Below are 27,028 nucleotides of genomic sequence, written 5' to 3' on the forward strand. Positions count from 1 at the left end.
GTGTCGTTCCCGTGTTATTTCAACCAAATAATGAAACGTGAGGGTGTTGAATTAACGTGGAAAACTGATTGGATTTGCAATCTTTTTGTCTTTTTTTCACTGATCTTTAAATCCAATGAGATGGTTAGCATTATTGTTGAGAGCCCTACTGGCCCAGGTCAAAAGTAGTACACTATATAGGGAACGGGGTGCCATTTGGAAAGCTCCCATACAGTTGAGTGTTTCGCCGTGCAATAGACCTCATAAGGTGATATAAACTGTACCACTAGGTGGAGCTAGTGCACTAGTCCTTCTCCAATGAACACCAGCTAATTTCTATCCACCTTGTTCTTTCTCAATGAATTAAATCACCCGACCTGAAAAGACAACACCTCACTTCAATGTCTAATTAAATAATTCCTGTGACTACCCAAAACCACAGGGTTATCAAGTGTATCTGATGAGAAAAGAAAACAGTGCTGTGCGTTCCAAATGGCACACTATGCGCCCTGGTCAAAAGTAGTGCACTTCAAAAGGAATAGGGCGCCATTTAGGACACAGGCATAGTGAGGAGGAGTACCACTCCAAAAAACATCAATACAAATGTCTATACTGTACCGGTTAAGATGTGACCCTACACTTGGTCACATTTTAACTCCATCTTCCAGGGAGAAATATTGTCGAGAGTCCAGCCCACACCTTTGAAGGGCTTAAGTCTCCATTGGTCAGGACAGAGGGGGATGTCACAGACCACACAGTCCATGAAGGGCACACGAGGGTGGCCCAGATTGAGTGCTTTTCCCAGAGTGCCATTTGGGATGCAGCCCAGGCCTAGTATTAAACCCCATGCAGTGCAGTGAAGCAGGTAAGAGGATTGTGCTGAGGGGGAAGGTAAGCCTTGCTTTTCAAACCTAATTCCTGACTCCTCTCCCTCTCTCCAGATGGTGAACTCCACAGATGTTCATATAAGACTTCTACTACCCCTCTGAACTTCTACTGCTACCACCCTCCCTCCATCCCTCACTACTATCAGATCCTTCCACATGAGCCCAAGTCAGGTGGTACGGTGGGTGGACCGCTGCTCTCTCTGAGTTGGCAGGGCAGCAAACCTACCCATTTACTCTCCTGTCCCTCTCTTTTAACCCATTCTACACCTAGCCCTGTTACATACTGTACCTGTAGACTCTCATGGCAGAACTACACACCATGTGAGTTGCACAATCTTTATATCACGCAGCATAGAAACATCCAGTGACAAGAGTGTCATTAGGGAGCAAAAGAGATACAGTTGAGTGTTTCCCCCTATCCCTGCGCAATATGAGTGGCTGTCAGTGTTTACCTGAGGCCTGGACCTCCATGATGTACTGGTGCAGGTCCTGTCCCTGCTGCATCACCTCGAAGGTCATGTTGTTCATGGCCAGCTTGCGCTCCGTGTGGCGCTGCAGCCGCTGCTCGGCCAGGGTCAGGTCCTCCGAGTTGAAGTCGTTCACCTGGCGCAGCAGGTCCTCGTTCCACGCATCCAGCTCCGCCGTCACCTGCAGGGAGAGCAGAGGGCAAAGGTCAGAGGTTAACAATGTTGTTAGTGTTACAACTGGATGGCACACCTGGGGCCGTATGTATCAAGCATCTCAGAGTACGAGTGCTGATCCGGGATCAGGGCCCCTCTGTCCATGTAGTCTTATTCATTGTGATCGAAAAGGCGAAACTGATCCTAGATCAGCATCCCTACTCTGAGATGCTTGATACACTGAGAGTCTTGTCATTAAGTCATTATGTGCAGCTCAGATGTTTTGTGAAACAATAACATAACCAAATCTCTTCCCTTAGGCATACTGTACATCTATAAGAACAGTATATAGCTCTCCCCATATTATAGTTCATAATGACACCGTTGCATAATACAAACCCAATGGTAATTCACAGCACGTCTCAGGTCTAGGACATACTAGGAGAGCAGCACTGCATGCAGTTATCTATCAAAGTCAACTGACATTAGGTCTCTCCAAGCCATACACTACGATCATTAGATTACTGTGTGGCCAGCAGATGGGCACAGTACACAGTAGCCCCCCCCACACTCCCATCGACCGGCCACCTGAGCCCCCTCTCCCCCCTCCCCCCAGCCGCCGTCTTCCCGCTCACACCTCGATGGTGTACTGCTCAAAGATGCGTAGCTGCAGGAAGATGTCCAGCTTGATCTTCCTCTCGTGGAACAGCTCCTCCATCTGGCCCTGGGCCTCGTCCAGGTGCTGCAGGACACTCTCGATGTGGGCGATGGAGCTGTTGTGGGGCATCTTGTTGGTGGACATTGCAGCGTCCCTGGAGCCCAGAGAGAGAGAGAGAGAGAGAGAGAGAGAGAGAGAGAGAGAGAGAGAGAGAGAGAAAGAGAGAAACCTGAGCTGTGAGACAGGGAGTAATAAGACCAAGGCTCAAATGGCAACCTATTAACGTTATCCCTTTATTGCGCACTATCTTTGACCAGGGCCGCTAGGACTCTAGTAGTGCCCCGTGGTGTTAGTGTCATGGTGTTAGTGTTCAATAAGAGAGGATGTAAAATATGTAATAAACAAGGCAGCTCTAATTAAATGAATGAAAAGGCCTAAAAAGAGAACAAATAATTTGAATAAGATTTCAAACAACTTGTTTTAAATAGGCTATGTCACACTTACGGGCACCATAATTTCTCCCAGTGGGCGTATAATATTAAAACAACGCTGACATGGAAGGTTTCACGCACATCCAAACTTTTCACAGTAGCTGGACAAAGATCCAATATGGATAGAAAGGGAGAATGTCGACTCCCCGTTATACTGCTCCCAAATAGACCCGTTTTATGAACATAATTGCAACCATTTTACAGATCAGATCACATTCACACATCTCCAGAAGTTTTACCGCAAGCGTGCGTACAGACATTGTCACCATAAAACCAGGAAAGGGGAATCATTCTAATACGTTTGGTTGTAATGAAATGAACAACGACAACAACAAAAATAAATACATGTAAAAATGTAACGATATAATAAAATTGCCAGGATAACAAAAAAAAAAGACACACATTTCTGTTGAACCAGCCTTCGTTATAGTTGGGGAGGGCTCGGGGTTTGAACATATGAAAACAATCCATTTTTACAGGATTACAGATACAGTAACTTCTAAATATGAGGTTCACCGGTATACACCGGGTTTTCCATCTCTCGTTTCATGATGGGCATGGACACGTAGCTTACATCATGGAGGGTTTTTTACGCCCGTCCAGAACGGTACCCGCACGGCTAAAATAATGTAGGCCTGCCTACTATACATAGATATATAACGGAATGTCAGCTCACTGTCTTACTCCTCTTAAACTTGATCTTTTAATAAAGCTTTGGTGATTAAGATGTATTTCCACGCGGTCTCAAGAGCCAAACCCTTTATCCACAGTCTTGACTACTTTGCGATTGCATCGGGCAGACAAAAAAACTGCCTTAATTGAGAGGAGGGGAGGTTATGCTTGGTTTTTAATGAAATAAAACTAAATGGGAAAAAACAATCGTTTTTTTATGTTTGTAAATACAAAGTATACAGGCACCAAAAGCACATTGGGCTACTCTTGTACCATGCGCATATGGACAGTGATCGGCACGGCTGGATAAGGTGCGTTTCCATTGTCAAAATTCATGCCATAACCAACTGCGTTATAGCTAAAACCAGCTTTTGGTCAGTCTTAAATATCCCGACCAGCGCTGTCTGAAATTAGCACTTTGGGTCAGGTTTTTAAGGACACACCTCAAATATTTCCACCCCGACCAACTGAGCGCAAACGAGCTGATATAAGACAGGTAACCTGGTTGTTAGGGCTGGTAAATTCCTGTGCGCCAGTTTTAACATGAAGAAATTGCAAACTTAACACCAGCCGAAAAAATTTGCCCTATATCTGACATGGTACAGGTGTCTTATCTTTTTATACTTTTGTTTTAAATTACATTTGTTTAAGACTACCAAGAAACAGTCTGTGTGACCCTGATTTAGCCCACTGCAGTAAAAGGTTAACACACCTGCCCCTGGAGTGGATTAGCAATACAACACCTATCACAATGTAGTATTAGACTTGGCGTGCGTCCCAAATGGCACCCTATAGGATGGGACACAGCCTTATAGTGCAGCAGTCTATATATGGTCTCGGACACTTGACACTCTCTCCCACACAAGGGTCCGTGGCCCATAAAACAAGCGAGTGCGTTTTGTTGACTGCAGTGAGTACACCTAAAAGGGTTCTACTGTCCCCATAGGAGAACCATTTGAAGAACCCATTTTGGCTCCAGGTAGAACCCCAATGAGTTCCATTTAGAACCTTTTCCCCAGAGGGTTCTACATGGCCCGAAAATAGTTCTACCTGGAACCAAAAAGGGTTCCCTATCGGGACAGCCAAATTACCCGTTTGGAACCCTTTTTTCTAAGAGTGTACAGTACAAATCGTCTTAGAGTAGGAGTGCTGATCTAGGATCAAGTCCCCCCATCCGTGTAATTTAATTCATAATGATCTAATAGACAAAACTGATCCTAGATCAGCCCGTAGTTCTCCCCACTGTCCCCTGGTGGAGGCCTCTGTAGCACACTCCGGGGTGAAGTTTCCCCTAGGTTCAGATCTAGGATCAGCTTCCCCCATTCCTAACCTTATCCATTAGCGGGGGAAATGTAAAACTGACCCCAGAACACCATATAGGGGCAACTTCACCCTAAATGTAGCACATTCAGCACTGACCTGAGCTGCTGGATGAGGTCCTCTCCCTCCTTGATGACGTTGAGCGTAGCCTCCAGGGTGGCCGTCTGCTGCTGCTGAAACTGCTTGATGAGCTCCTGGACTGACTCCACCGAGTCTGAACACACCTCCTCCAACAGCTCCTTCTGGAGATCCTCCATCCACGTCCACAGCTGGAGGGAGAGAGAGAGAGGGAGGAAGTGAGAGAGAGAGAGAGACGTTACAACAGAAAACAACATAACTCACACCTTGAGGGTCAGACTGTAATGGACATAATGGGTGAAACTTTAAGCAGCAATAGCAGCATTGACTTAGTAAAGTAGACAATAACCTTTCGGTTTTGCTTCATATGTATAATACATACGCAGGACGAGTACTCAGCATATACTGTATCTCACTTTAGACTCATTTGTTTGACAGCGGGGGAAGAAAGAAATCCATTTTCATTTCCATCTCCACAATTAGAGAACTGCTCACAAAACGCACCTGAAAACAGACGGCCATTTCTCAAACTACACCGCTTTCTTTTATTTTTCACCAGAAAAAAAAAAGATTTACCGGCACTTTAATATTTCAATGAGGGAACAGGAGCTTGAATATACAATTACACACAACACCTGAAGCATAATCCAAGTAAATTGGCAGGAGACGTTTGGTTGTGTTGAGGGGGAAACGAATCGCAAAGTTCAGCACCTGCAAGACTGTATCCCAAACGGCACCCTATTGCCTATTCCTTATATAAAGTGAACTACTTTTTACCAGGGCCCATATAGGGAATAGGTCGTCATTTGAGACGCAGACTTCCTCACCGTTCGTAGTTGGTTCAAGCTTTACTGAGATGCACCGTTGAGGTTTTTCCTATTTACATAAAAATGAACTGGCTGGACATAGATTTGGCCTGCTAGGCCTGCTGGTCCTCAAAGCATATTCATAGGACATTATGGTAAAAGTAACGCTGCACTGCCCTTCTCACTCTCTCAGGGTGCAGTGTGTGTGCGGGCGGGCGAGCCTGTGAAATGAGTTTCTCTCATAACAGTTTATCTGGTATGAAGAGTTTCATTATTTTAGCCTGTGACAATAACGGCACTTTACCTCGAATGCACCAAGCCATAAAACGATGCATGGATTTACTGCTCGCTAAGTGTTCCTCCACAGACAATAATTGGAAGATGGAAATGAGTCAAGATGGTGAGCACCACAACGAGAGCACTACAAGTGGACGCTCAGGTGTTGTTTGCAACGCTCCAATGAGGTCGACAAGAACAAGCATAGCCTAATCATTGAACAAAGATGAGTACAACGGCAAGATCTCACATGACACAACTCATGAACACTAACAGACACGTTGAATTCCAGGAACCGCATTCTTAAAGAATGGCGCACAAAAAAATGAAAAACACACCTCGGGATACTAACGTCATCATCTCCCTCCCAAATGGCACCCTATTCCCTTTATAGTGCACTAATTCTGACCAGGGCCCGATCCGCATTCCTATAGGGCTCTGGTCAAAGGTAGCACGCTATGTAGGGAATAGGGTGCCATTTGGGACACACCCGCTGTCATCATTTCCACTCGAACCTGTACACTGGCTCACTTCACTCAGGATTGTGACTGCACACACATACGGAGGGAATTCTCTGTGTTTTTTGAAGGGTTAACCTGTTGAGGCCACGGGTTAGCAATGAACCCTGAGACGGGATTGCTAGCAAGGCTGGAAATTCAAAACATCAAAAATCTAATAATTTCAATTTCTCAAACAATCAACTATTTTACACCATTTAAAAGATAAACATCTCCTTAATCTAACCACATTGTCCGATTTTCAAAGAGGCTTTACGGCAAAAGCATAAAGTTAGATTATGTTAGGACAGTACATAGCCACAAAAGTACAAACATCCATTTTCAATTCAAGGTCAGGCGTCACCAAAAGCAGAAACCAGCTAAAATTATGCACCAACCTTTGACAATCTCCATCAGATGACACTCCTAGGACATTATGTTATACAATACATGCATTTTTTGTTCCATCAAGTTCATATTTATATCCAAAAACCGCATTTTACAGTAGCTGTGAAATTCTGATTTTTTTCTTCTCTGAAATGCTTCCGGTGAACAACGTTACAATTTTCAAAATTACTATTCGAAAACATTGGTAAATTATAATATTGTCATTCAAATAATTATAGTTTAACATTTCGTAAATGATACTGTCTTGCCAGATTTCAAAATAACTTTACTGGGAAATCACAAGTTGCAATAAACCAGGTGCTGTGCTAAGAACAATAAGCTAGCCTAATTAGCTTAGCATCATCTTGTAACCATGTAATATCAATAATACTATTGTCAATAATCCATTACCTTTGATTATCTTCATCCATTGGCAGTTCCAGGAATTCCAGGTCCACAACAAATGTGGTTTCTTTTGACAAAGTTCATAATTGATGTCCAAAGAACTCCAAGTTGTTCCATGTTGTTAGCGCTTCGGTGGCTACTAAAAAGTAGCGCGGGGGGGGTGTGTGAAGTCACGGCAAAAAGTTACAAAAGTTACAAAAATAATCTATTTATGTTTGTTCAAACATGTAAAACGTTGTTTAGCATCAATCTTTAGAGCCATTTTTAACGTGAAACATCAGTAATGTTTCAACCAGACCTCACCTGTGTCTAGAAAAACGTTTTTGAAAAATGTCCCGTGTCTCATGATTGCGCAGGTGCAGGCCATAATGGAAGTGACGACATCCCACGGACGTCAACTTCAATGCATTCTTATTTGCTCCCTGTTAATCATGGAAGCTTCAAACAACTTTATAAAGATCGCTGACATCTAGTGGAATCCGTAGGAGTTGCGAACTGAATCCTTTCTCACTATGGTATCTAATAAACAATGACACTAAATAGTACAGCCACAAAATTCTCATTTTTTTTTAATCTATTTTTCTCAGGTTTTTGCCTGCAATATGAGTTTTGTTATACTTACAGACACCATTCAAACTGTTTTAGAAAATTCAGAGTGTTTTCTATCCGAATGTGTTAATAATATGCATATCCTAGCTTCTGAGTTGGTGTAGGGGGCAGTTAAAAATGGGCACGTATTTTTTTCAAAATGCTCAATACTGCCACCGTGGCCCGTAGAGGTTAAAAAAATAAATAATATGAATAAAGCAGAGAGTGGCGTTGCCATCTTAGTGGTTCCCATGGTAACAGCTCCCCATGACTGATCTGAGCTCAGAATTAAACATGCTTCTCTGTGTGACTCCTGCTTTAGCTGAAGGATCCTGGCTGTTGTTGCGCTGCACTGGGCATGACCGGCACGACACAGCTACCACACATTTACAGATTTCACCATGAACCTGAAATAGGATTAGGGAGAAATAGGTTGTGCAATACTATTTGTAATCCCAGGTTTGTAATACTGTAATAGAATACACTGTACAAACACACACGTCACACTTACACACAGATTTCACCATGAACCTGAATTAAGACATGGGATTAAGGTGAAATATATTGTGCATAATAGCTGTAATCCTGGGTTTGTAATCCTATATTAAATTACTATGGCGCCTACATTTACACTATATTTGACCGAAATTATTAAATGATGAATTATTCAATTACTATAGTTCATACATTTACACTCTATTTGATCAAAACTAAAACGCCTGCATTGGAATGAATTTTGGGGGGGGCGCTTAATGTAAACGCTCCAGTCAGAAGACACTTAGAGCATTCTCTGAGAGCATATCAATATTCTATGTTTCATGTGGAGTCCATAGTTAAGTATCCTCCTAATTCATTTAGCTTCCAACCTAAATAGCACATATTCCCTATATAGTGCACTGAAATCATTTTGACCGGGGCCCATAGGGAATAGGTTGCCATTTGGGACACGGACAGAGAGTGCCAACATCAAGCAGCCTAAACGAACACATGAATGTGCCGTTTGGACCCCTATGGGCTCTGGTTAAAAGTAGGGTGCCATTTGGGAAAAGCCTTGTCCCAACCATATCTCGTAATATTGCCCTGAGTGAATATGTGGCACACAGACAGAGGCTTTCCAACAGTCCCTCTGTGTGACTGCTAAATCATGGCTCCGATTGCTTCCCTCGTCTGTTTGAGGGCGCAGTCTGACCGAGCACTCGTGGGAGAGTCCCAAATGGCACCCTATCCCTATGAAGTGCACTTCTTTTGACCAGAGCCCATGGTACGGAAACTGGTCAAAAGTAGTGCGCTATAAAGGGAAATAGGGTACCATTTGGGACGCGGGCCATGTCTCCGTGTAGACCACTGTCCAGAATGCAAATGGGTCTCTTTCAGCTCACACAGCACAGCAGCCCAAAACCTTATTTCTTTTAGCTAATTGCTGCTTTCTGTTAGAAAGTATATTAAATGTCAATCGATATAAAGATAAAACCATAAGCGCGAGCAGAAGGCGGAGGCAGCCGAGGAGAAAGCAGATGAGGGAAATGAAAAAGATTCATACATTACGGTGGAGTGATTGCCCCTTCGTAAATCAAAAATGCTCGGCGGAGCGCATCGTTTCGCTTTTACTTGAGCTGAGAAAACACAAACAACAAAACTTCCCCTTGGCAGTGAACACCACATCAAGCGAGTAAGTTGAAAGTTGTCAGTAATTGTCCGTTGAGCCGGTGTTGATAGGGATTTGGTGGCATTAGTGATGCATCTGATGCAGTGAGTGTGCCCTCAGTAAACTGGCAATTTCGTGTCATTAGGCTTTTAAAAAGCAATGCCATCTCCGTACACTACTACTACTGACCAGCCCTATGAACGGAGCGTCCCAAATGACACCCTATTCGCTATGTAGTGTACTACTTTTGACCAGGGCACATAGTCACCCATTGGGCTCAGGTCAAAGGTAGTGCACTTCGTAGGAAAAAGGGGAATGGAATGCTATTGGGATGCTATTGGTCTCTAAATGAATAATGGATGTGGCCTTGGCTTTCAGGATAACAATCAGACCCTAGGAGTCTTATCTCAGGCCAATCTTAGCACAGGTTTGTTCGCGTCTTCAGGCCAAGCCCTCAGAGCCCCTTAAAAGCACAACATGTAAAGTACTAAAGAAAGACTGAGTTTCGGTTCTATCAGAGTCCAACAACATTTCCTGGTCTGGTCTACGTCTCAAATGGCACCCTATTCCCTACACAGTGCACTACTTTTGACCAGGGCCTATACCCTTATAGGGTCACCCCTAAGCCTGGTCAAAAGTACACTCTTAGAAAAGATATGGTGCTATCCTAGGACCTAAAGGGGTTCTCCGGCTGTTCACACAGGAGAAACCTTTGAAGAACCCTTTTTGGTTCAAGGTAGAATCTATTTGTGTTCCACGTTGAACCCTTTCCACAGAGGGTTCTACACGGAACTCAAAAGGGCTCTACCTGTAACCAAAAATGGTTCTACCTGGAACCAAAAAGGGTTCTCCTAACGGGGACAGTCGAAGAACCTTTTTGGAACCGTTTTTGTAAGAGTGTAGTGCATTATATAGGGGATAGGGTGCCATCTAAGATACAGAACGTCATCCATAAGCAATCTACCATACTGCATCATGTAGACAGCAGCAATGCAGTCAGAAGGTAAGCTGCTCCTACACTCAGAACACAGTGAATAACATTAATCGGCTTTGGAAAAGACTGCAGAGTGGGCTGTTGGAAATAGTACAAGGTGGAGACTTAAAAATGGTAGCAAACGGTTTAATATCAGCCGTATATACTGTATACGCCCCATAAAATGTGCGATTTTCAAATCATTGCCATTTTCCTTTTCTCAGTCTGAGATTCCGCTAAGATACTTCACACAATCACTCTCCCTAGTCACTCTCTGCTCTGCGCTGTGAGGAACAGCTGTGACTCCTAAAACCCACACTCCCACTGCTTCTCATAGATCACTGGGACAAGCTCACGAATGATATGCGTGTATGTGTGTGTGTAGGTGTGCGTGTAGGTGTGTGTGTGTGTAGCTCATGAATGATGGCTCCATTAGGAGAGCTGAGCCAAACAAATTTCCTCCACCCTGCTCCAGAGTTCCACAGGTGAATCGTGGTACTCCGCAGTGCAGGATAATGACTCAGAAGACCTCAACAAGCAGTGGTCACCCAGCCCAGCTTCCACAGGCCTTTACGTCTTCCCACTGTCCCGGTGCTCAAAGATGTGCCGCATTAAGGGGATAGACAATGGTACCGTATTACTTTATAGAGCACTACTTTTGACCAGGGCCCATAGGGTTTATAGTGCACTAATTCTGACCAGGGCCAGTAGGGTTTATAGTGCACTAATTCTGACCAGGGCCAGTAGGGTTCGGGTCGAAAGTAGTACACTACACGCTGAAGAGCTGCTAGGGGAAGAGGGGAGAACAGCAAGCTGTCTAGGGTCATCTACCACATCCACCCCTTGTTCAGTAATAGAGAGAGAGAGAGAGAGAGAGAGAGAGAGAGAATTAGACCCAACCAAATCATGAGAAAACAAAAAGATACTTACTTGACACATTGGAAAGAATTAACAAAAAAACTGAGCAAACTAGAATGCTATTTGGCCCTAAACAGAGAGTACACAGTGGCAGAATACCTGACCACTGTGACTGACCCAAACGTAAGGAAAGCTTTGACTATGTACAGACTCAGTGAGCATAGCCTTGCTATTGAGAAAGGCCACCGTAGGCAGACCTGGCTCTCAAGAGAAGACAGGCTACGTGCACACTGCCCACAAAATGAGGTGGAAACTGAGCTACACTTCCTAACCTCCTGCCAAATGTATGACCATATTAGAGACAAATATTTCCCTCAGATTACACAGATCCACAAAGAATTCGAAAACAAACCAGATTTTGATAAACTCCCATATCTACTGGGTGAAATACCACAGTGTGCCATCACAGCAGAAACATTTGTGACCAGTTGCCACAAGAAAAGGGCAACCAGTGAAGAACAAACACCATTGTAAATACAACCCATACTTGTGTTTATTTATGTTCCCTTTTGTACTTTAACCATTTGCACATCGTTACAACACTGTATATATACATAATATGACATTTGTAATGTCTTTATACTTTTGGAACTTCTGTGAGTGTAATGTTTACTTTCATTTCCATTCTTTATTTCACTTTTGTATATTATCTACTTCACTTGCTTTGGCAATGTTAACATATGTTCCCCATGCCAATAAAGCCCCTTGAATTGAATTGAGAGAGAGTGAGAGCTGTGAACTTGTGAACATCACAAAATCAGGTTAAAAGTTTAAAAAAAGAACAGTTGGACGCTATGATTTTAAAGAGTTTAAGATTAGACGGTGGTAGGTCTGTGAAGTAGCCCTCAGACAGACAGAATGTCCATCCCTATTAGCAACCTTTTGACCAGGGATGTGGGCTATTGTAGTGCACTATATAGGGAATAGGGTGCCCAGGCTGGTCTCTCACATCTGGCATGGATCAGGCTGCGCTAACTAGAGAGAAGACTCCCTGCATACTTTAGTAATATGGGTGCGATCCTCTGTGAATGGCTGGTATGAATGCCCTGTCTGTCTGCAGTGATCAGCGACACTCGCAGACGGGCATCTTGAGGCCGCATAAACCAAGCCGCCCCAAGTCTCAACCCTGCGCCAAGTTACTGCTCTCAAGGACAGGGAGCGTGAACCATCATGCAGGTCAGGGCTGTTACATCTTCAGTGTGGGTGCGTAAGGAAACCGACAGCCACTGCATCCTACCACATCCACTCCCAGACATAAAAAAAAAATGGGTCACTGAACCCCAGAACGTTCCAGACATAGAACGTGATCATGCAGGTCAGGGTTCAAAGGTCTTACCTCCTTGGTGTGGGTGTGGAAGGAGACAGACATGTCCAGCAGTAGTTTCCTCTGCTCCACCCGCCGGACAAAGTCTTGGATCCTGACCTCCAGGTGTCGCGCTGCTTTGTAAATCTCCTCCGGGTCACATTCCCCAGTCTGGGCCAGCTGCTCGGCCGCCTCCAGGAGCTTGTCTGCGTTGGTGTAGGTGTTCTGGTACCCAGAGGAGACAAAGGGCAGCTCAGTTAGATGACCGCAACACAAGTAGGTAGAGAACTGGGTCTGCAAGGTGTACTCTACCGAATCTTACCGCTGCAACTCTGGTGTTTCTAAGTTAATTGAAAATTGTGTCTGCCTGCACTCCCTCGCCGCATGCTTTGACTGACTACTGCATTCCTGTCTCTCTCTCCTTCATCACCATAGACAGGCAAGACCTCTCTCTCCGATGGGTGCCTCCACTACTAAATTGCCCCAAAACTGTGCAGAGTGGCAGGGTAAATCCCTGGCTATCCCTACGTGGTAATCCCACAGCTTGGCAAGTGTTGTCTCTGGATCAACACGACAGTGGGGACTAAGTCAGTAGAGCACCGGCCATCAGGGCAGGATGGATTAATGCCTGGCTAGCATGTAGCGTGTAACAAGTAGCAGCGTGGTGATCTGACTAGGATGGATATCCCAAAGGCTCGGGAACTGGTCACCTCCCGTAAGGTTGTGGCACATTCACTGGGTGCATATGGCTCTGGTCAAAGGTAGTGCACTAGACAGGCAGTAGGGTGCCATGTGGGATGCATTCTGGGACATTTAGAAATAAAGATGCCTTATGGGGATACTTTTAGCGATTCAACACGCTAAGGTCGGACCCTTACCTAGTGACACGCATCCTGGAGAAGATTTAACACTGTGGGCCTCATCATAATCACAGTCATGTAATTCAAATCCTATCTGTCTCCTTACCTACTGTGTCTGTCTGGCACTGAAGTCCAAACAAGGCTCATTTACATTACGTATGGTGGGGGTTCCAATCTTCCATTATCCAAAGTGTGGTGCCCTGGTGATGTGGGCGGGGAAAGCCACTGTTTGGAGTGTCAGCCACGCCCCACAACCAGCATTGTAGGCTGCAGAAAGCTAGGCTGCAGGGCTCGGCCCACACCTGAGGCCACTCGGCCTCATTAGGCTGCAACGCAGTCTGGAGAAATTTAAAGGCCTGCTTTAGTTCAGCCCAGGGGAGATCCTGGCTGGACGCTGGAGGCTGAGCTCTATAGACATTTGTTTGAAGCCCTGGTCATTGTGGTCTCTACAGGAAGAAGTGAACGGACTACAAGTGAAGCTGGTAGCAGCCCAGCTAGTTTTCTTTAAAGTTAAGGCTAACTCTAGGTTCAGTTAAAACCGCTACAAGATCGGTGTCCCCACCTCGGGACTGTTGAGCTAACGTAGGCTAATGCGATTAGCATGAGGTTGTAAGTAACACGAACATTTCCCAGGACATAGACATATCTGATATTGGCAGAAATCTTAAATTCTTGTTAATCTAACTGCACTGTCCAATTTACAGTAGCTATTACAGTGAAATAATACCATGCTATTGTTTGAGGAGAGTGCTCAGTTATGAACTTGAAAAGTTGTTAATAAACCAATTTGGCACATTTGGGCAGTCTTGGTACAACATTTTGAACAGAAATGCAATGGTTCATTAGATCAGACTAAAACTTTGCACGTACACTGCTACCATCTAGTGGCCAAAATCAAAATTGCGCCTGGGCTGGAATAATACATTATGGCCTTTCTCTTGCATTTCAAAGATGATGGTACAAAAAAAACGGTTGGTTTTTTCTTTGTATTATCTTTTACCAGATCGAATGTGTTATATTCTCCTACATTCATTTCACATTTCCACAAACTTCAAAGTGTTTCTTTTCAAACGGTATCAAGAATATGCATATCCTTGCTTCAGGTCCTGAGCTACAGGCAGTTAGATTTGGGTATGTCATTTTAGGGGCGGAAATTGAAAAAAAGGGCCCGATCCTTAAGAGGTTTTAAGGAGAGTGGGAGTGTGTTTTGTTTTCCGTTAATGTTTGAGAACCAGCTTTGCGAACATTTTATTTTGACTAAATATGCCAGCCTAGCCTGGTTTAGGCTGTGCCCCAGAAACGTTGGACTTCTGTCATTGTTCCTCCTCGATGCCTTCCTACCAACCACCTACCAGCCACGCCTACCGAGTGGTTACGACACTTAATACTTTTTCCGTTAATCAAATAATTCTGAAGTGGTAATAATTTTTTTTACCCCTTCAAAATACCTTAATCCATCTTTTTTTCTCAAATAAATTGGACAAGGTTTAATACAGACTGCTGACATTTAACATTTGAAATCCATGCTTTGATTGATTGTAAAACGAAGATTAAAAATAGGTTTCTCTGTGGAGGTGGATTTATTTGCCTGTACTGTCAAGTTGATGTGAGTATTGTAGATCAGAATACCCCTTCCTCGCTCCTAGGATACCTACAACAGTTGTACACACACTGATCCCTTCTCTGTGTCACATTGGCAGTAGCTCTGGCCCAAATCACATGTATTCATAGTGAAGAGAGAGGACCGGCTTATTATAGGGGGGGTACAATGGAGGGTCAACTCAAAGCACATGGATACAGTAAGCAGGATTACAGTTAGAGGGCTCTTATGTACTTATATAGTGATGTATAGTAAAGGCTGTATTAAAATCCACATATCTACATTTTCAATAGTACACGCAAAATCCAGAACAGCTACGAATTATATCACGATTAAAAACCTTCCCCATATCAATTCCCTATCACTCAACCACTCCTCCCACACCGTAAGACATAGCCTGCGTCCCAAATGGCGCCGTATTCCTAGGGCACTATGTAGGGGGGTAGGGTGGCATGTGGGACAAGAACCCAGAGTGGGGTGTTGGGTGTATTCCACGCAGCAGCAGTAGGCCCAGCCCAGGCAGCACATAGCTTTCATCGGTTCAGGAAAACTCCTCCCTTGTCCTCTGTATTATCTTATCCCTCCAGAGAAGTGCAATCAATAACGCCATTCAGGCTTTCCCTTCGCAGATATGGCTGGGCTGAGGTGGAGTCGTCTCTCTTCTTCCCTGGTCTTTTTTAACACTTCTGCCAGATTCGCCCTGTATCGCTTTTATTCAATCTGTTCCACGCGCAGGACTTTTCTGGGCTTGATAGCCAGATGCCAGAAACAAAAGCTTTGTGCCTCTTTCTCTCTCTTCCCATTAAGAAGTGCTCAGCCTAAACAAATCCCCCATTGCATGTTTTGTAGGCAGAATACATCTGAGGCCAGTCATTAGAGAGCTACACTGTTTGTGCCATTCGGGCTATTTGCGGGGGGGGGGGGGGGGGTCCATCTACAATGGCAGATTGAATCTGAGCACAACCTCTCTGAATAATTAACTGATGTCATTTCAACGTGGTGTCATTAGGATTTTTTTAAATTAACATCCTTTTCTTTTGATGTTTTATTCACTCTAAACTGCTGGATGAGTTATTATGATGAGGATCAATGAAAGGCTTTGAGTTCGTGCATTTGTTTGCGTGTGAACTTACGTGGGCGTATGCGTCTAGTCATGTCTGATCGAAAAAAACGTTGGTTTGACTTTGGTTTCAGTCTCCTTTGATGAGGTGTCTTGGGGAGATGATGGTGCCATATGTACATATCTTAAGGAGCTCAAATTTCAAATATTCCAATATGAAGTGCTTTATTTGATTCATTAAGCCATTTGATCCATCCTTCAGGAGTAGGGGTGAATTAAACATCCTCATCTCGTACACTTTTCCCCCAGAGAGAAGTGCACGATTAGAAAATAGGGTAAATAATGTTCAGGCCTTTCAGACTGTCCTAAACGCCACCCTATTCTCTAGCGCACCACTTCTGACCAAAGCCCTATGGGCCCTGGTGAAAACGTAGTGCGCTACATAGGGAATAGCATGCCATTTTGGGACATGCCGGCAGACTTCTGCTTGCCCTGAAGACAGACACGTTGTCCGCCTCGAAAGAGCGGTCGCCCAAATCAAGCCAGTCCATCATCAGGAGGGGCTAAAACATTGTCGTAAATCCAGGATTACACATCCATTTAGCATTAAAACCGCATCCCCTTAACGCTGGTGTTATCACTAGTCACGGCTCATGCTGCTACCATTACACTCAGGAGGTTAGCAAAGCGGAAGAAATGTGACTGGAAATTATTGTATTTACTGGACATCCCTACCTTTACATGTCCCATGTTGCTGGGTAGCTGGATGATATCAGAGACTCCTCTGCGTCCCAAATGGCACCCTATTCCCAACATAGTGCGCTACTTTTGACCAGAGCCCTATGGTCCCTAGTCAAAAGTACTACACTAGGGAATAGGTTGCCAGGTGGGACGCAGGCACCATCTACTTGTGCACTACTTGTGACCTATTGTCATATAGCCTATTAAAGCAGAACATCTTACTTTGTGCAGTTTGTCTGTGTGATGAAATTAGAAAGTGTATTTCCACAGTGGACTGGTTCCAGCTTGTTCTTGCTTGGTCTAAGTCTTCTGGCCTCTTTTCTCATATGGACTGCAGCTACAATGGGCTGCAAAAACCAAACCTGCATGCCAAGCCCATAAAAAACATACTAAAGCTAAAATGACTAGGTTTGGATTCCATTTCTGTGAGTCTCTTAAACGCCTGAATGTATTTCTCATTGCACACTCATTTTCTGTCACTTGTCAATCAAAACTAACCACGAAAAATCGTAACATTCCCATATTTTGAGTTTAAAGCTAGAATCCTTAATTGAAACAATAGAAAAAGTGTTTCTCTAAAAGCTAAGGGACGGGGCTGGAGAAATGAAAACACTCTCAAATTCATAGACAGAGCTATGGATGCAAAGAATGACCATCCGTGATATCAAATGTACAGTTTTAACCATGTTTTTAGGCTATACCGTGATTGTTTACATTTAGGTTGTTTACAAACATTGGTGTAAAACAAAAGTATATTTTGGGTTCTGACGGGACAAGGCAGTTAAACTAAGAGCACGAGACATGTATAAGTTATATTCTTCAATAATCAATGGGTATACAGTATATGATTCCTTTAGAAGTCCAAAAATGGATTTAGCAACAAACGATTCTAGCTTTAATTGACATCCTCAAGTGAATAATAGCCGAACTTGCTTCAAAACAATACAAATCTGCCATCTGTGAATTGCATTTGAACACTAGAACAACAGTAATAGGAAGCTGTAAAAGGACAATAGAACCATAAGTAATTTGGTTGTAACAATGTGTCAGTGTTCAGTTCATTGACCATGTCTTCTCTTGGAACAGTGTTCAGTTGTCTGCCCTTTCACTGACACCTCAACACTTTGACATTAGACAGAATAGCATAACAGCCTACAGAGTTCAAATCTAGTACAATGCTGCAGTTCAAATGTAGTATAATGCTGCAGAAAATGCAGCCTTTGTCGATATTGTAGCATGGATTAGGCAATTCAACTTCAAAATGCCATCCACAATGCCTGAGGAAGTTGCCCCTGAACTCTGATCTGGGGTCAGTTAAAATTTTTCCCCACTAATGGTTAAGGTTAGGTTTGGAGGTGGGGAAGCTGATCCTTGATCAGATACTCCACCTCAGCAATGTGGGGAGGAGATTCACATGATTCAGGGCATGACCAATGACACACTATTAGCAAGGCCACAAACATATTCTCATTGGCACAAGTAGTTGAACTCTCACCTGTGCCACCTCCTCAAAATCGTCGTGGCGTTTCTGCAGTGCCCTGGCGCGGTGGAGGGACTTGCCCACGCCCGTGTGTTTGCTAAGGAAGGCCTCTCCATGGTTCTCTATCCAGTCCATCACCTGCACAAGTGACACAGAGAAAGACACTCATGTTAACCAGTGTTCTGTTCAGCCCATGTTACTGCCCTCCCCCCTGCATCCTAAGGAGCCAGACAAATGCACGTTCACCAGTTTTCAGCCCATGTTACTGCCCTCCCCCCTGCATCCTAAGGAGCCAGACAAATGCACGTTCACCAGTTTTCAGCCCATGTTACTGCCCTCCCCCCTGCATCCTAAGGAGCCAGACAAATGCACGTTCACCAGTTTTCAGCCCCTGTTACTGCCCTCCCCCCTGCATCCTAAGGAGCCAGACAAATGCACGTTCACCAGTGTTCACCCCATATTACTGCCCTCCCCCTGCATCCTAAGGAGCCAGACAAATGCACATTCACCAGTGTTCACCCCATATTACTGCCCTCCCCCCTGCATCCTAAGGAGCCAGACAAATACACGTTCACCAGTTTTCAGCCCTCGCCCAGGAATCTGTCACCACTGTCACTTTGTCACCCTATATCAGGACAGCAGTCCATCTTCAAGGAGAAAGAAGAGGTTTTGTGAATTCCTTGCAGGAAAGACGAGGTAGTGAGCCTCGGAAATATTGTCTAGCTTCCTTCTGTCTTTTTGCTAGGCTTTCACTTAGACTGTGAATACATGATTTAATCTCGACAGCATTCAAAGAGAAAGTAGCTAAATGTGCAGTGTGAAAGGTAGCCAAAAAGTGCAGTGAACTTTGCATAACTCCACTCTAGAGTCCCATTGCGTGACTATACATTGTTGGCGGAATAGCCAGTACGGCAGAATTGACAGTACTAAATGTTAATGAATAGACGAGAGGTCATAAAATGAGATCATCTGTGTGGATTTGTGAACAGCGTCTGGCTGAAACAGAGCAGGACAGCACCCTGTAGCAGTGACTTTCACCATTCCCTGGCAAACATCAGTTCAAACACTATTTGAAATATTTTCAAATACTTTCTCTGTGCTTGCCTGGCGAGATGGAACCAATAGAATACTCCCAAAACTGTAAACCCCACCAATCTGGCACTCTAGGCAGGCTCGTATTCAAATAGTATTTGAACCCTGGTCCGTCTTTTGTTCTCTTCCTAATAACTCTCTCTACGGTCACTTCAAGGAATGGAAAACCAAAGCTTGCCTGTCCTGCCTCACTTCAATTATCTTGTTGTCCTCAAGTGTAGCCTCCCTGTCCTGATCGTGTTTGCTTGCCTGCGTGTGTGTATTGTAGGGAGGGGTCATCTGCTTGCATGTTAGTGTATGCGTGTGTGTGTGTGTGTGTGTATATATAGTAGGAGATGGGAGGGGTCCTTGGCTTGCGTGTGTGTGTGTGTGTACAGGAATGTTTAATAAACATGTCAGTGGGTGAGCAGACAACTCTTGTTTCGCCCTGACTGATTAGAGTTGCTGCATCCACAGGAACAAGCAGGAGTCTAAAACTACCTGGCTGGCTGGCTCGCACAAACACGGGAAGGGCTGAGAATAGAAGAGATATTTGCTGGGGATGATATTAGCTGTCTGAGGATGCCATGCCTCGGACGGGAGTGCCACTTCTGGATTCTATGTCTGCATCCCAAGTGACACCCTATTCCCTAGATATAGTGCACTACTTAAGACGAGGGCCCACAAGGCTCTAGTCAAAAGTAGTGCACTATGTAGGAAATAGGGTGCCATTTTGGATGCAAGCTATCAGTCTAGTGATGTCTCAGCAGTTACTCGACACCACAATGTTATTCTAGCCATGATGTTGAGGAAGTGGGCTGGAAATATTGGATTCAGTTTAATGCGGGTTCAGCTCCAAAATGAGGGCTCTGATAAAAGTAGTGCGCTACAGTATATATGGAATAGGGTGTCATTTAGCACACAGCCTGTGTTTGTGATGCTGCAGTAACCTCCAGATTACTGACAACTCAGAGATGTTTGCTGGAAAAGTAGAGTACATGATACGTCAGAATATGGGCGCATTAAAACAAAGACGGCCTGGACAAAACCATCAAAGAAAACAGAGGAAGCATGAAAAACGGCAAGCAAAACTGGAGGCCCATGGGGAAGAGGAGCACTTGTGTGAACATTGTGGTGCTTAATGTAATCTCGGTCTAAATCTGTTAAATATTACGGGCATTTACATATGATCCAAGCCCCTAAGGAGGCATTTGAAAAATGTACGGAGGAGGATGCCAAAAGTGCTTTTATTTTCACAGTTTTATTATTTTGACAGTGTATAAGTGAAAGCAGTCACACTATTTGGATAGCCCGGATAGTCCATCTGCTAATAAGTAACTGCTTGCTAGTATAAGGGGTTATTTGTTATTGTAGTTTGGTCAGGGCGTGGCAGGGGGTGTTTGTTTAGTGTATTTCAGGGTTTTGGTTTATGTTCTATGTTTTCTATTTCTATGTTGTTTTTCTAGTTTTCTATTTCTATGTTGTGTTTTTTCAGTGACCTCCAATTAGAGGCAGCTGGTTGTCGTTGTCTCTAATTGGAGGCCATATTTAAGTGTGTTTGTTTTCACTTGTGTTTGTGGGTGGTTGTTTCCGGTTTAGTCTGTGCACCTTACTGGGCTGTTATCGTCGTTATTTTGTTTAAGTATGTTTACCTTCAATAAATCGAAGATGAGCAATATACCCGCTGCATATTGGTCCGATGATTTCTCCTCTTCAGACGACAAAGATTATGACAGGTTGGCGCAAAATCTGTAGCCCAACTCCTCTGTTCTTCTGTCAGGATAAAATAGGGTCCTTCTAGCAATCGTTAGGACAAAGGCTCAGCATGAGGCAGGCAGGTAGCGGTGCAAATTAGTGCTGGATTTATCTACACAGCGCTGGCATTTCAAAGATGACGGTGATATTTACAAATCTATATATTTACAAAAAGGTCTGACTTCAAAATGTCAGCATTCAAAAGAAAAAGCCTCTCATCAGGAAAAACCTGTCTTAACCAATAAAGGACAGGTGGGGTCATTCAGGCTCAGATAGAGCCTCCCCTTGAGTTACCCAAAAGTAAACTAACTAGAACATACCCAAACAGGCATTTAAATTCATTTGATCACATGCGATTTGTCCATTGTGCTGACGCAGCGCAGAAGGGATACAGATTTTTTTTGCCACCAACCTGTCGCTCAATCATTTGAACTTTTTTGATATTTTTAGTCAGAAGTTTACATACACTTAGGTTGGAGTAATTAAAACTATTTTTTTAACCACTCCACACATTTCTTGTTAACAAACTATAGTTATGGCAAGTCAGCCAGGACATCTACTTCGTGCATGACACAAGTAATTTTTCCAACAATTGTTTACAGACAGATTATTTCACTTATAATTCACTGTATCACAATTCCAGTGGGTCAGAAGTTTACAAACACTAAGTTGGACTGTGCCTTTAAACAGCTTGGAAAATTGTCATGGCTTTAGAAGCTTCTGATAGGCTAATTGACATAATTTGAGTCAATTGGAGGTGTACCTGTGGATGTATTTCAAAGCCGACCTTCAAACTCAGTGCCTCTTTGCTTGACATCATGGGAAAATCAAAAGAAATCTGCCAAGACATCAGAAAAAAATGGTAGACCACCACAAGTCTGGTTCATCCTTGGGAGGAATTTCCAAATGCCTGAAGGTACCACGTTCATCTGTACAAACAAGAGTACGCAAGTATAAACACCATGGGACCACACAGCAGTCATACCGCTCAGGAACGAGATGTGTTCTGTCTCCTAGAGATGAATGTACTTTGGTGCGAAAAGTGCAAATCAATCCCAGAACAACTGCAAAGGACCTTGTGAAGATGCTGGAGGAAACAGGTACAGAAGTATCTATATCCACAGTAAAACGAGTCCTGTATCAACATAACCTGAAAGGCCGCTCAGCAAGGAAGAAGCCACTGCTCCAAAACCGCCATAAAAAATCCAGACTACGGTTTGCAACTGCACATTGGAACAAAGATTGTACTTTTTGGAGAAATGTCCTCTGGTCTGATGGCCATAATGACCAACATCATGTTTGGAGGAAAAAGGGGGAGGCTTGCAAGCCGAAGAACACCATCCCAACTGTGAAGCACGGGGGTGGCAGCATCATGTTGTGGGGGTGCTTTCCTGCAGGAGGGGACTGGTGCACTTCACAAAATAGATGGCATCATGAGGATCATGAGAATGGGAAATTAGGTGGATATATTGAAGCAACATCTCAAGACATCAGTCAGGAAGTTAAAGCTTGGTCGCAAATGGGTTTTCCAAATGGACAATGACCCCAAGCATACTTCCAAAGTTCTGGCAAAATGGCTTCAGGACAACAAAGTCAAGGTATTGGAGTGGCCATCACAAAGCCCTGACCTCAATCCCATTTGTGGGCAGAACTGAAAAAGCTGGTGCGAGCAAGGAGGCCTACAAACCTGACTCAGTTACACCAGCTCTGTCAAGAGGAATGGGCCAAAATTCACCCAATTTATTGTGGGAAGCTTGTGGAAGGCTACCCGAAACGTTTGACCCAAGTTAAACAATTTAAAGGCAATGCTACCAAATACTAACTGAGTGTACACACACACACAACTTCTGACCCACTGGGAATGTGATGAAAGAAATAAAAGCTGAAATAAATCATTCTCTCTACTATTATTCTGACATTTCACATTCTTAATATAAAGTGGTGATCCTAACTGACCTAAGACAGGGGATTTTTACTCGGATTAAATGTCAGGAATTGTGAAAAACTGAGTTTAAATGTATTTGGCTAAGGTGTATGTAAACTTCCAACTTCATCTGTCGGAACATAAAACTTAAACTGAGGGGGCTAAAGTTTGAACTGAGGAGGCTAAGCCCCCTTTAGCCCCATCGTGGAGCTGGGTACAGGTTAAGGTTAGAGCTAGGGTTAATTTTAGGGTTAGTAGATAGTTAGTTGAAATGTTACTAATAGTCTATAAATAGTCTGTAGATGGACTATCCAAATAAAATGTTACCACAGTCCTCGGTTTCTGGCTTTATGATGGCCAATGAAAAGAAAAAAAGTAGTGCGTCCAAAAGGCACACTACTATATATATTGCCTATATAGTGCACTACTTTTGACCAGATAATCTATGGGCCCTTGGAAGCAGTAAAATACCATGTGAATAGCACAGTGGGTTGGAGCATTGCTGACATTCACAAATCCACAAAGAAATATGCTTCATACATGAAGCACAGTTCTGCTGATGCCTAAGGTAACAGTTTATTTTATTTTAGTGCTATCCCTTGCAGTCGTTATCCATTGCATTGTATGCTTTACCTTAAGATAAATGAGAGGAATGTCATTAGATTAACCCAAATGTGGAGGGAGGAGAGTATAGAGACAGCCCCAGGTTTCTCCAACTGCTCTTAAATCTGGCTATGGATATATAGTAGATGACCTTGGATAGCGCTGAACTTCCTCCACATATCCTCCAACACTGCTTCCTCCTGACAAGCCCCTTGCAGTTTGGAAGCCACTGCATCCTGAATGGCAGCCTATTCCCTTTATAGTACACTACTTTTGACCTGTGCTCTATACCCAGCTAGCACATTTGGTTCCTTGGAAGTTGTGGAAAAGTAAATGTTTGGTTTCGTTCTGGGAACGAAGCCATACGTTTCCTGACCGTTAAAACAGAACGTTTTATAAACGTTCTGAGAACAGAAGTTAACATTTTGCCTGTTCTGGGAACTGTAAGACTTCAGTGATGTTCTGAGAACGTTTTACTATGGTTCCCTGAAAGTTTTCCTGAAAGGTTTTATGAACGTTCTGAGAACGGAAATTATAGGTTATTTGAAGGTAATTAAATAACGTTCTGAGAGCATGTACCAGCAGGACTTATAATAATAACACTGATAGCTTAGGTTAACTGTGAACTCCAAGCACAGATAGGACACATGGAAATGTATTTGCTTAGGCATTAACACATTCCCTTTTCATTGTGACGCATCAGTGAGATTCAAACCTAGAATCTTCTGTTCTCCATCCATGGAATTAGTCCACTGTGCCACCAGGATGGAGCTAGCATGTCGTGTTTTTTCATGCATACAAAGCTTTTCATTTTAGTCTATTCAAACAGACCCAATTTCAAAAGAAAACAAGCACTCACTAAGATCAGGTGTGGCCAATTAGAGGGTGAGGGCAACACTCCTGAACACAGTTCACAAGATAGAGGATAGAGAGCATTTTGTTGATGCTGAGAACGGAATGGAAATGTGTTTAAATAACTTAGAAAATTCTCTGAATGTTCCTTAAGTATTATTTTGATGTAAAATGTACTTAACGTTTTGAGGACGGAATGTACGTTGTTAAATAACATTCTTAAAATATGACTAAAGTTATCTTGTGGAATTTGATGAAAAGTTTTATTAACGTTGTCGGAAAACAATTTGAGAACATGATATTAAATAATACCAAGAGAAAATCTGTAGGAAACGTTATGCTGATGTACTGAAATTCCCATAGAAAAACATTGTTTCTTCAAGTTATTGGAACAATTTTAAAATATCCAAGGAGATGGCGCTGCAGTGGATAGCAGCCGTTTTACGGGCTCCTTATCAACTCTGCTATTTAGTGTTCTTTTTTTACAGTGATCGTAAACATTTTTTAAGTCTTCGCCATAATTTTCTTTGACCGAAAACAGCTTCTGGAAAGCTTCTATGTTTCACGTCTAAGGACATGGATGATATATACAGTTGAAGTCGGAAGTTTACATACACCTTAGCCAAATACATTTAAACTCAGTTTTTCACAATTCCTGAAATTTAGTAAAAATAAAAGACAGTAAAAATTCCCTGTCTTAGGTCAGTTAGGATCACCACTTTATTTTAAGAATGTGAAATGTCAGAATAACTGTAGAGAGAATGATTTATTTCAGCTTGTATTTCTTTCATCACACTCCCAGTGGGTCAGAAGTTACACTCAATTATTATTTGGTAGCATTGCCTTTAAATTGTTTAACTTGGGTCAAACGTTTCAGGTAGCCTTCCACAAGCTTCCCACAATAAGTTGGGGGAATTTTGGCTCATTCCTCCTGACAGAGCTGGTGTAACTGAGTCAGGTTTGTAGGCCTTTTTGCTCGCACATAATTTTTCAGTTCTGCCCACACATTTTCTATAGGATTGAGGTCAGGGCTTTGTGATGGCCACTCCAATACCTTGACTTTGTTGTCCTTAAGTCCTTTTTCCACTACTTTGGAAGTATGCTTGGGGTCATTGTCCATTTGAAAGACCCAATTGTGACAAAGCTTTAACTTCCTGACTGATGTCTTGAGATGTTGCTTCAAAATATCAGCATAATTTAACATCCTCATGATGGCATCTATTTTGTGAAGTGCACCAGTCCCTCCTGCAGCAAAGCACCCCCACAACATGATGCTGCCACCCCCGTGCTTCACAGTTGGGATGGTGTTCTTCGGCTTGCAAGCCTCCCCCTTTTTCCTCCAAACGTAACGTTGGTCATTATGGCCAAATAGTTATATTTTTCTTTCATCAGACCAGAGGGCATTTCTCAAAAAAGTACAATCTTTGTCCCCATGTGCAGTTGCAAACCGTAGTCTGGCTTTTTTATGGCGGTTTTGGAGCAGTGGCTTCTTCCTTGCTGAGCGGCCTTTCAGGTTATGTCGATACAGGACTCGTTTTACTGTGGATATAGATACTTTTGTACCCGTTTCCTCCAGCATCTTCACAAGGTCCTTTGCTGTTGTATTGGGATTGATTTGCACTTTTCGCACCAAAATACGTTAATCTCTAGGAGACAGAACGCGTCTCCTTCCTGAGCGGTATGACGGCAGTGTGGTCCCATGGTGTTTATACTTGCGTACTATTGTTTGTACAGATGAACGTGGTACCTTCAGGCATTTGGAAATTCCTCCCAAGGATGAACCAGACTTGTGGAGGTCTACAAATTTATTTCTGAGGTCTTGGCAGATTTCTTTTGATTTTCCCATGATGTCAAGCAAAGAGGCACTGAGTTTGAAGGTAGGCCTTGAAATACATTCACAGGTACACCTCCAATTGACTCAAATGATGTCAATTAGCCTATCAGAAGCTTCTAAAGCCATGACATAATTTTCTGGAATTTTCCAAGCTTTTTAAAGGCACAGTCAACTTAGTGTATGTAAACCTCTGACCCACTGGAATTGTGATACAGTGAATTATAAGTGAAATAATCTGTCTGTATGTCATAAATGTTGAAGCCGTGTTGAATGGACCAAACTGCAGGCGGAATGTGGATACCCATCTTTTAATATAATTAAGTAAAGTATACACAGAAAACAATGAACACGAAACTCACGACAGGCTAACATGCTTACTACAAACAAAAAAAGACTAGCAGTGCTAGCACAACCACCCACAAACCCAAGTGACAAACATACTCCTAAATATATGACTCCCAATCAGGAACAACAATCCCCAGCTGTTCCTGATCAGGAGTCACAAGACCAACACAGAAACAGACATACTAGACAACACATACAGACTTCTTCTGCCACGTCCTGACCAAAATACTACACCACTACTCCCTCTGCTGGTCAGGACGTGACACTGTAAACAATTGTTGGAAAAATTACTTGTGTCATGCATAAAGTAGACATCCTAACCGAGTTGCCAAAACTATAGTTTGTTAACAAGAAATTTGTGGATTGGTTGAAAAACGAGTTTTAATGACTCCAACCTAAC

General features: G+C 43.3%; 1 protein-coding gene across 4 annotated transcripts in view; it reads right to left on the reverse strand.

Annotated features, from left to right (window-relative positions):
• The window catches only part of LOC115160687 (kalirin), a 260,920-nt gene that overhangs the window by 90,533 nt on the left and 143,359 nt on the right, over window positions 1-27,028 (reverse strand). For all 4 annotated transcript variants that reach the window (XM_029710940.1, XM_029710941.1, XM_029710938.1 and 1 more), the window contains exons 10-14: window positions 18,260-18,382; window positions 12,537-12,728; window positions 4,727-4,896; window positions 2,124-2,298; window positions 1,319-1,514 (exon numbers count right to left, since the gene is read on the reverse strand). In XM_029710940.1, coding sequence (XP_029566800.1) covers window positions 1,319-1,514; window positions 2,124-2,298; window positions 4,727-4,896; window positions 12,537-12,728; window positions 18,260-18,382 — 856 coding nt within the window. The remainder of the gene's footprint in view (window positions 1-1,318; window positions 1,515-2,123; window positions 2,299-4,726; window positions 4,897-12,536; window positions 12,729-18,259; window positions 18,383-27,028) is intronic.

The sequence above is a fragment of the Salmo trutta genome, chromosome 24, assembly GCF_901001165.1.
Source record: "Salmo trutta chromosome 24, fSalTru1.1, whole genome shotgun sequence".
Classification (NCBI taxonomy): Eukaryota; Metazoa; Chordata; class Actinopteri; order Salmoniformes; family Salmonidae; genus Salmo; species Salmo trutta.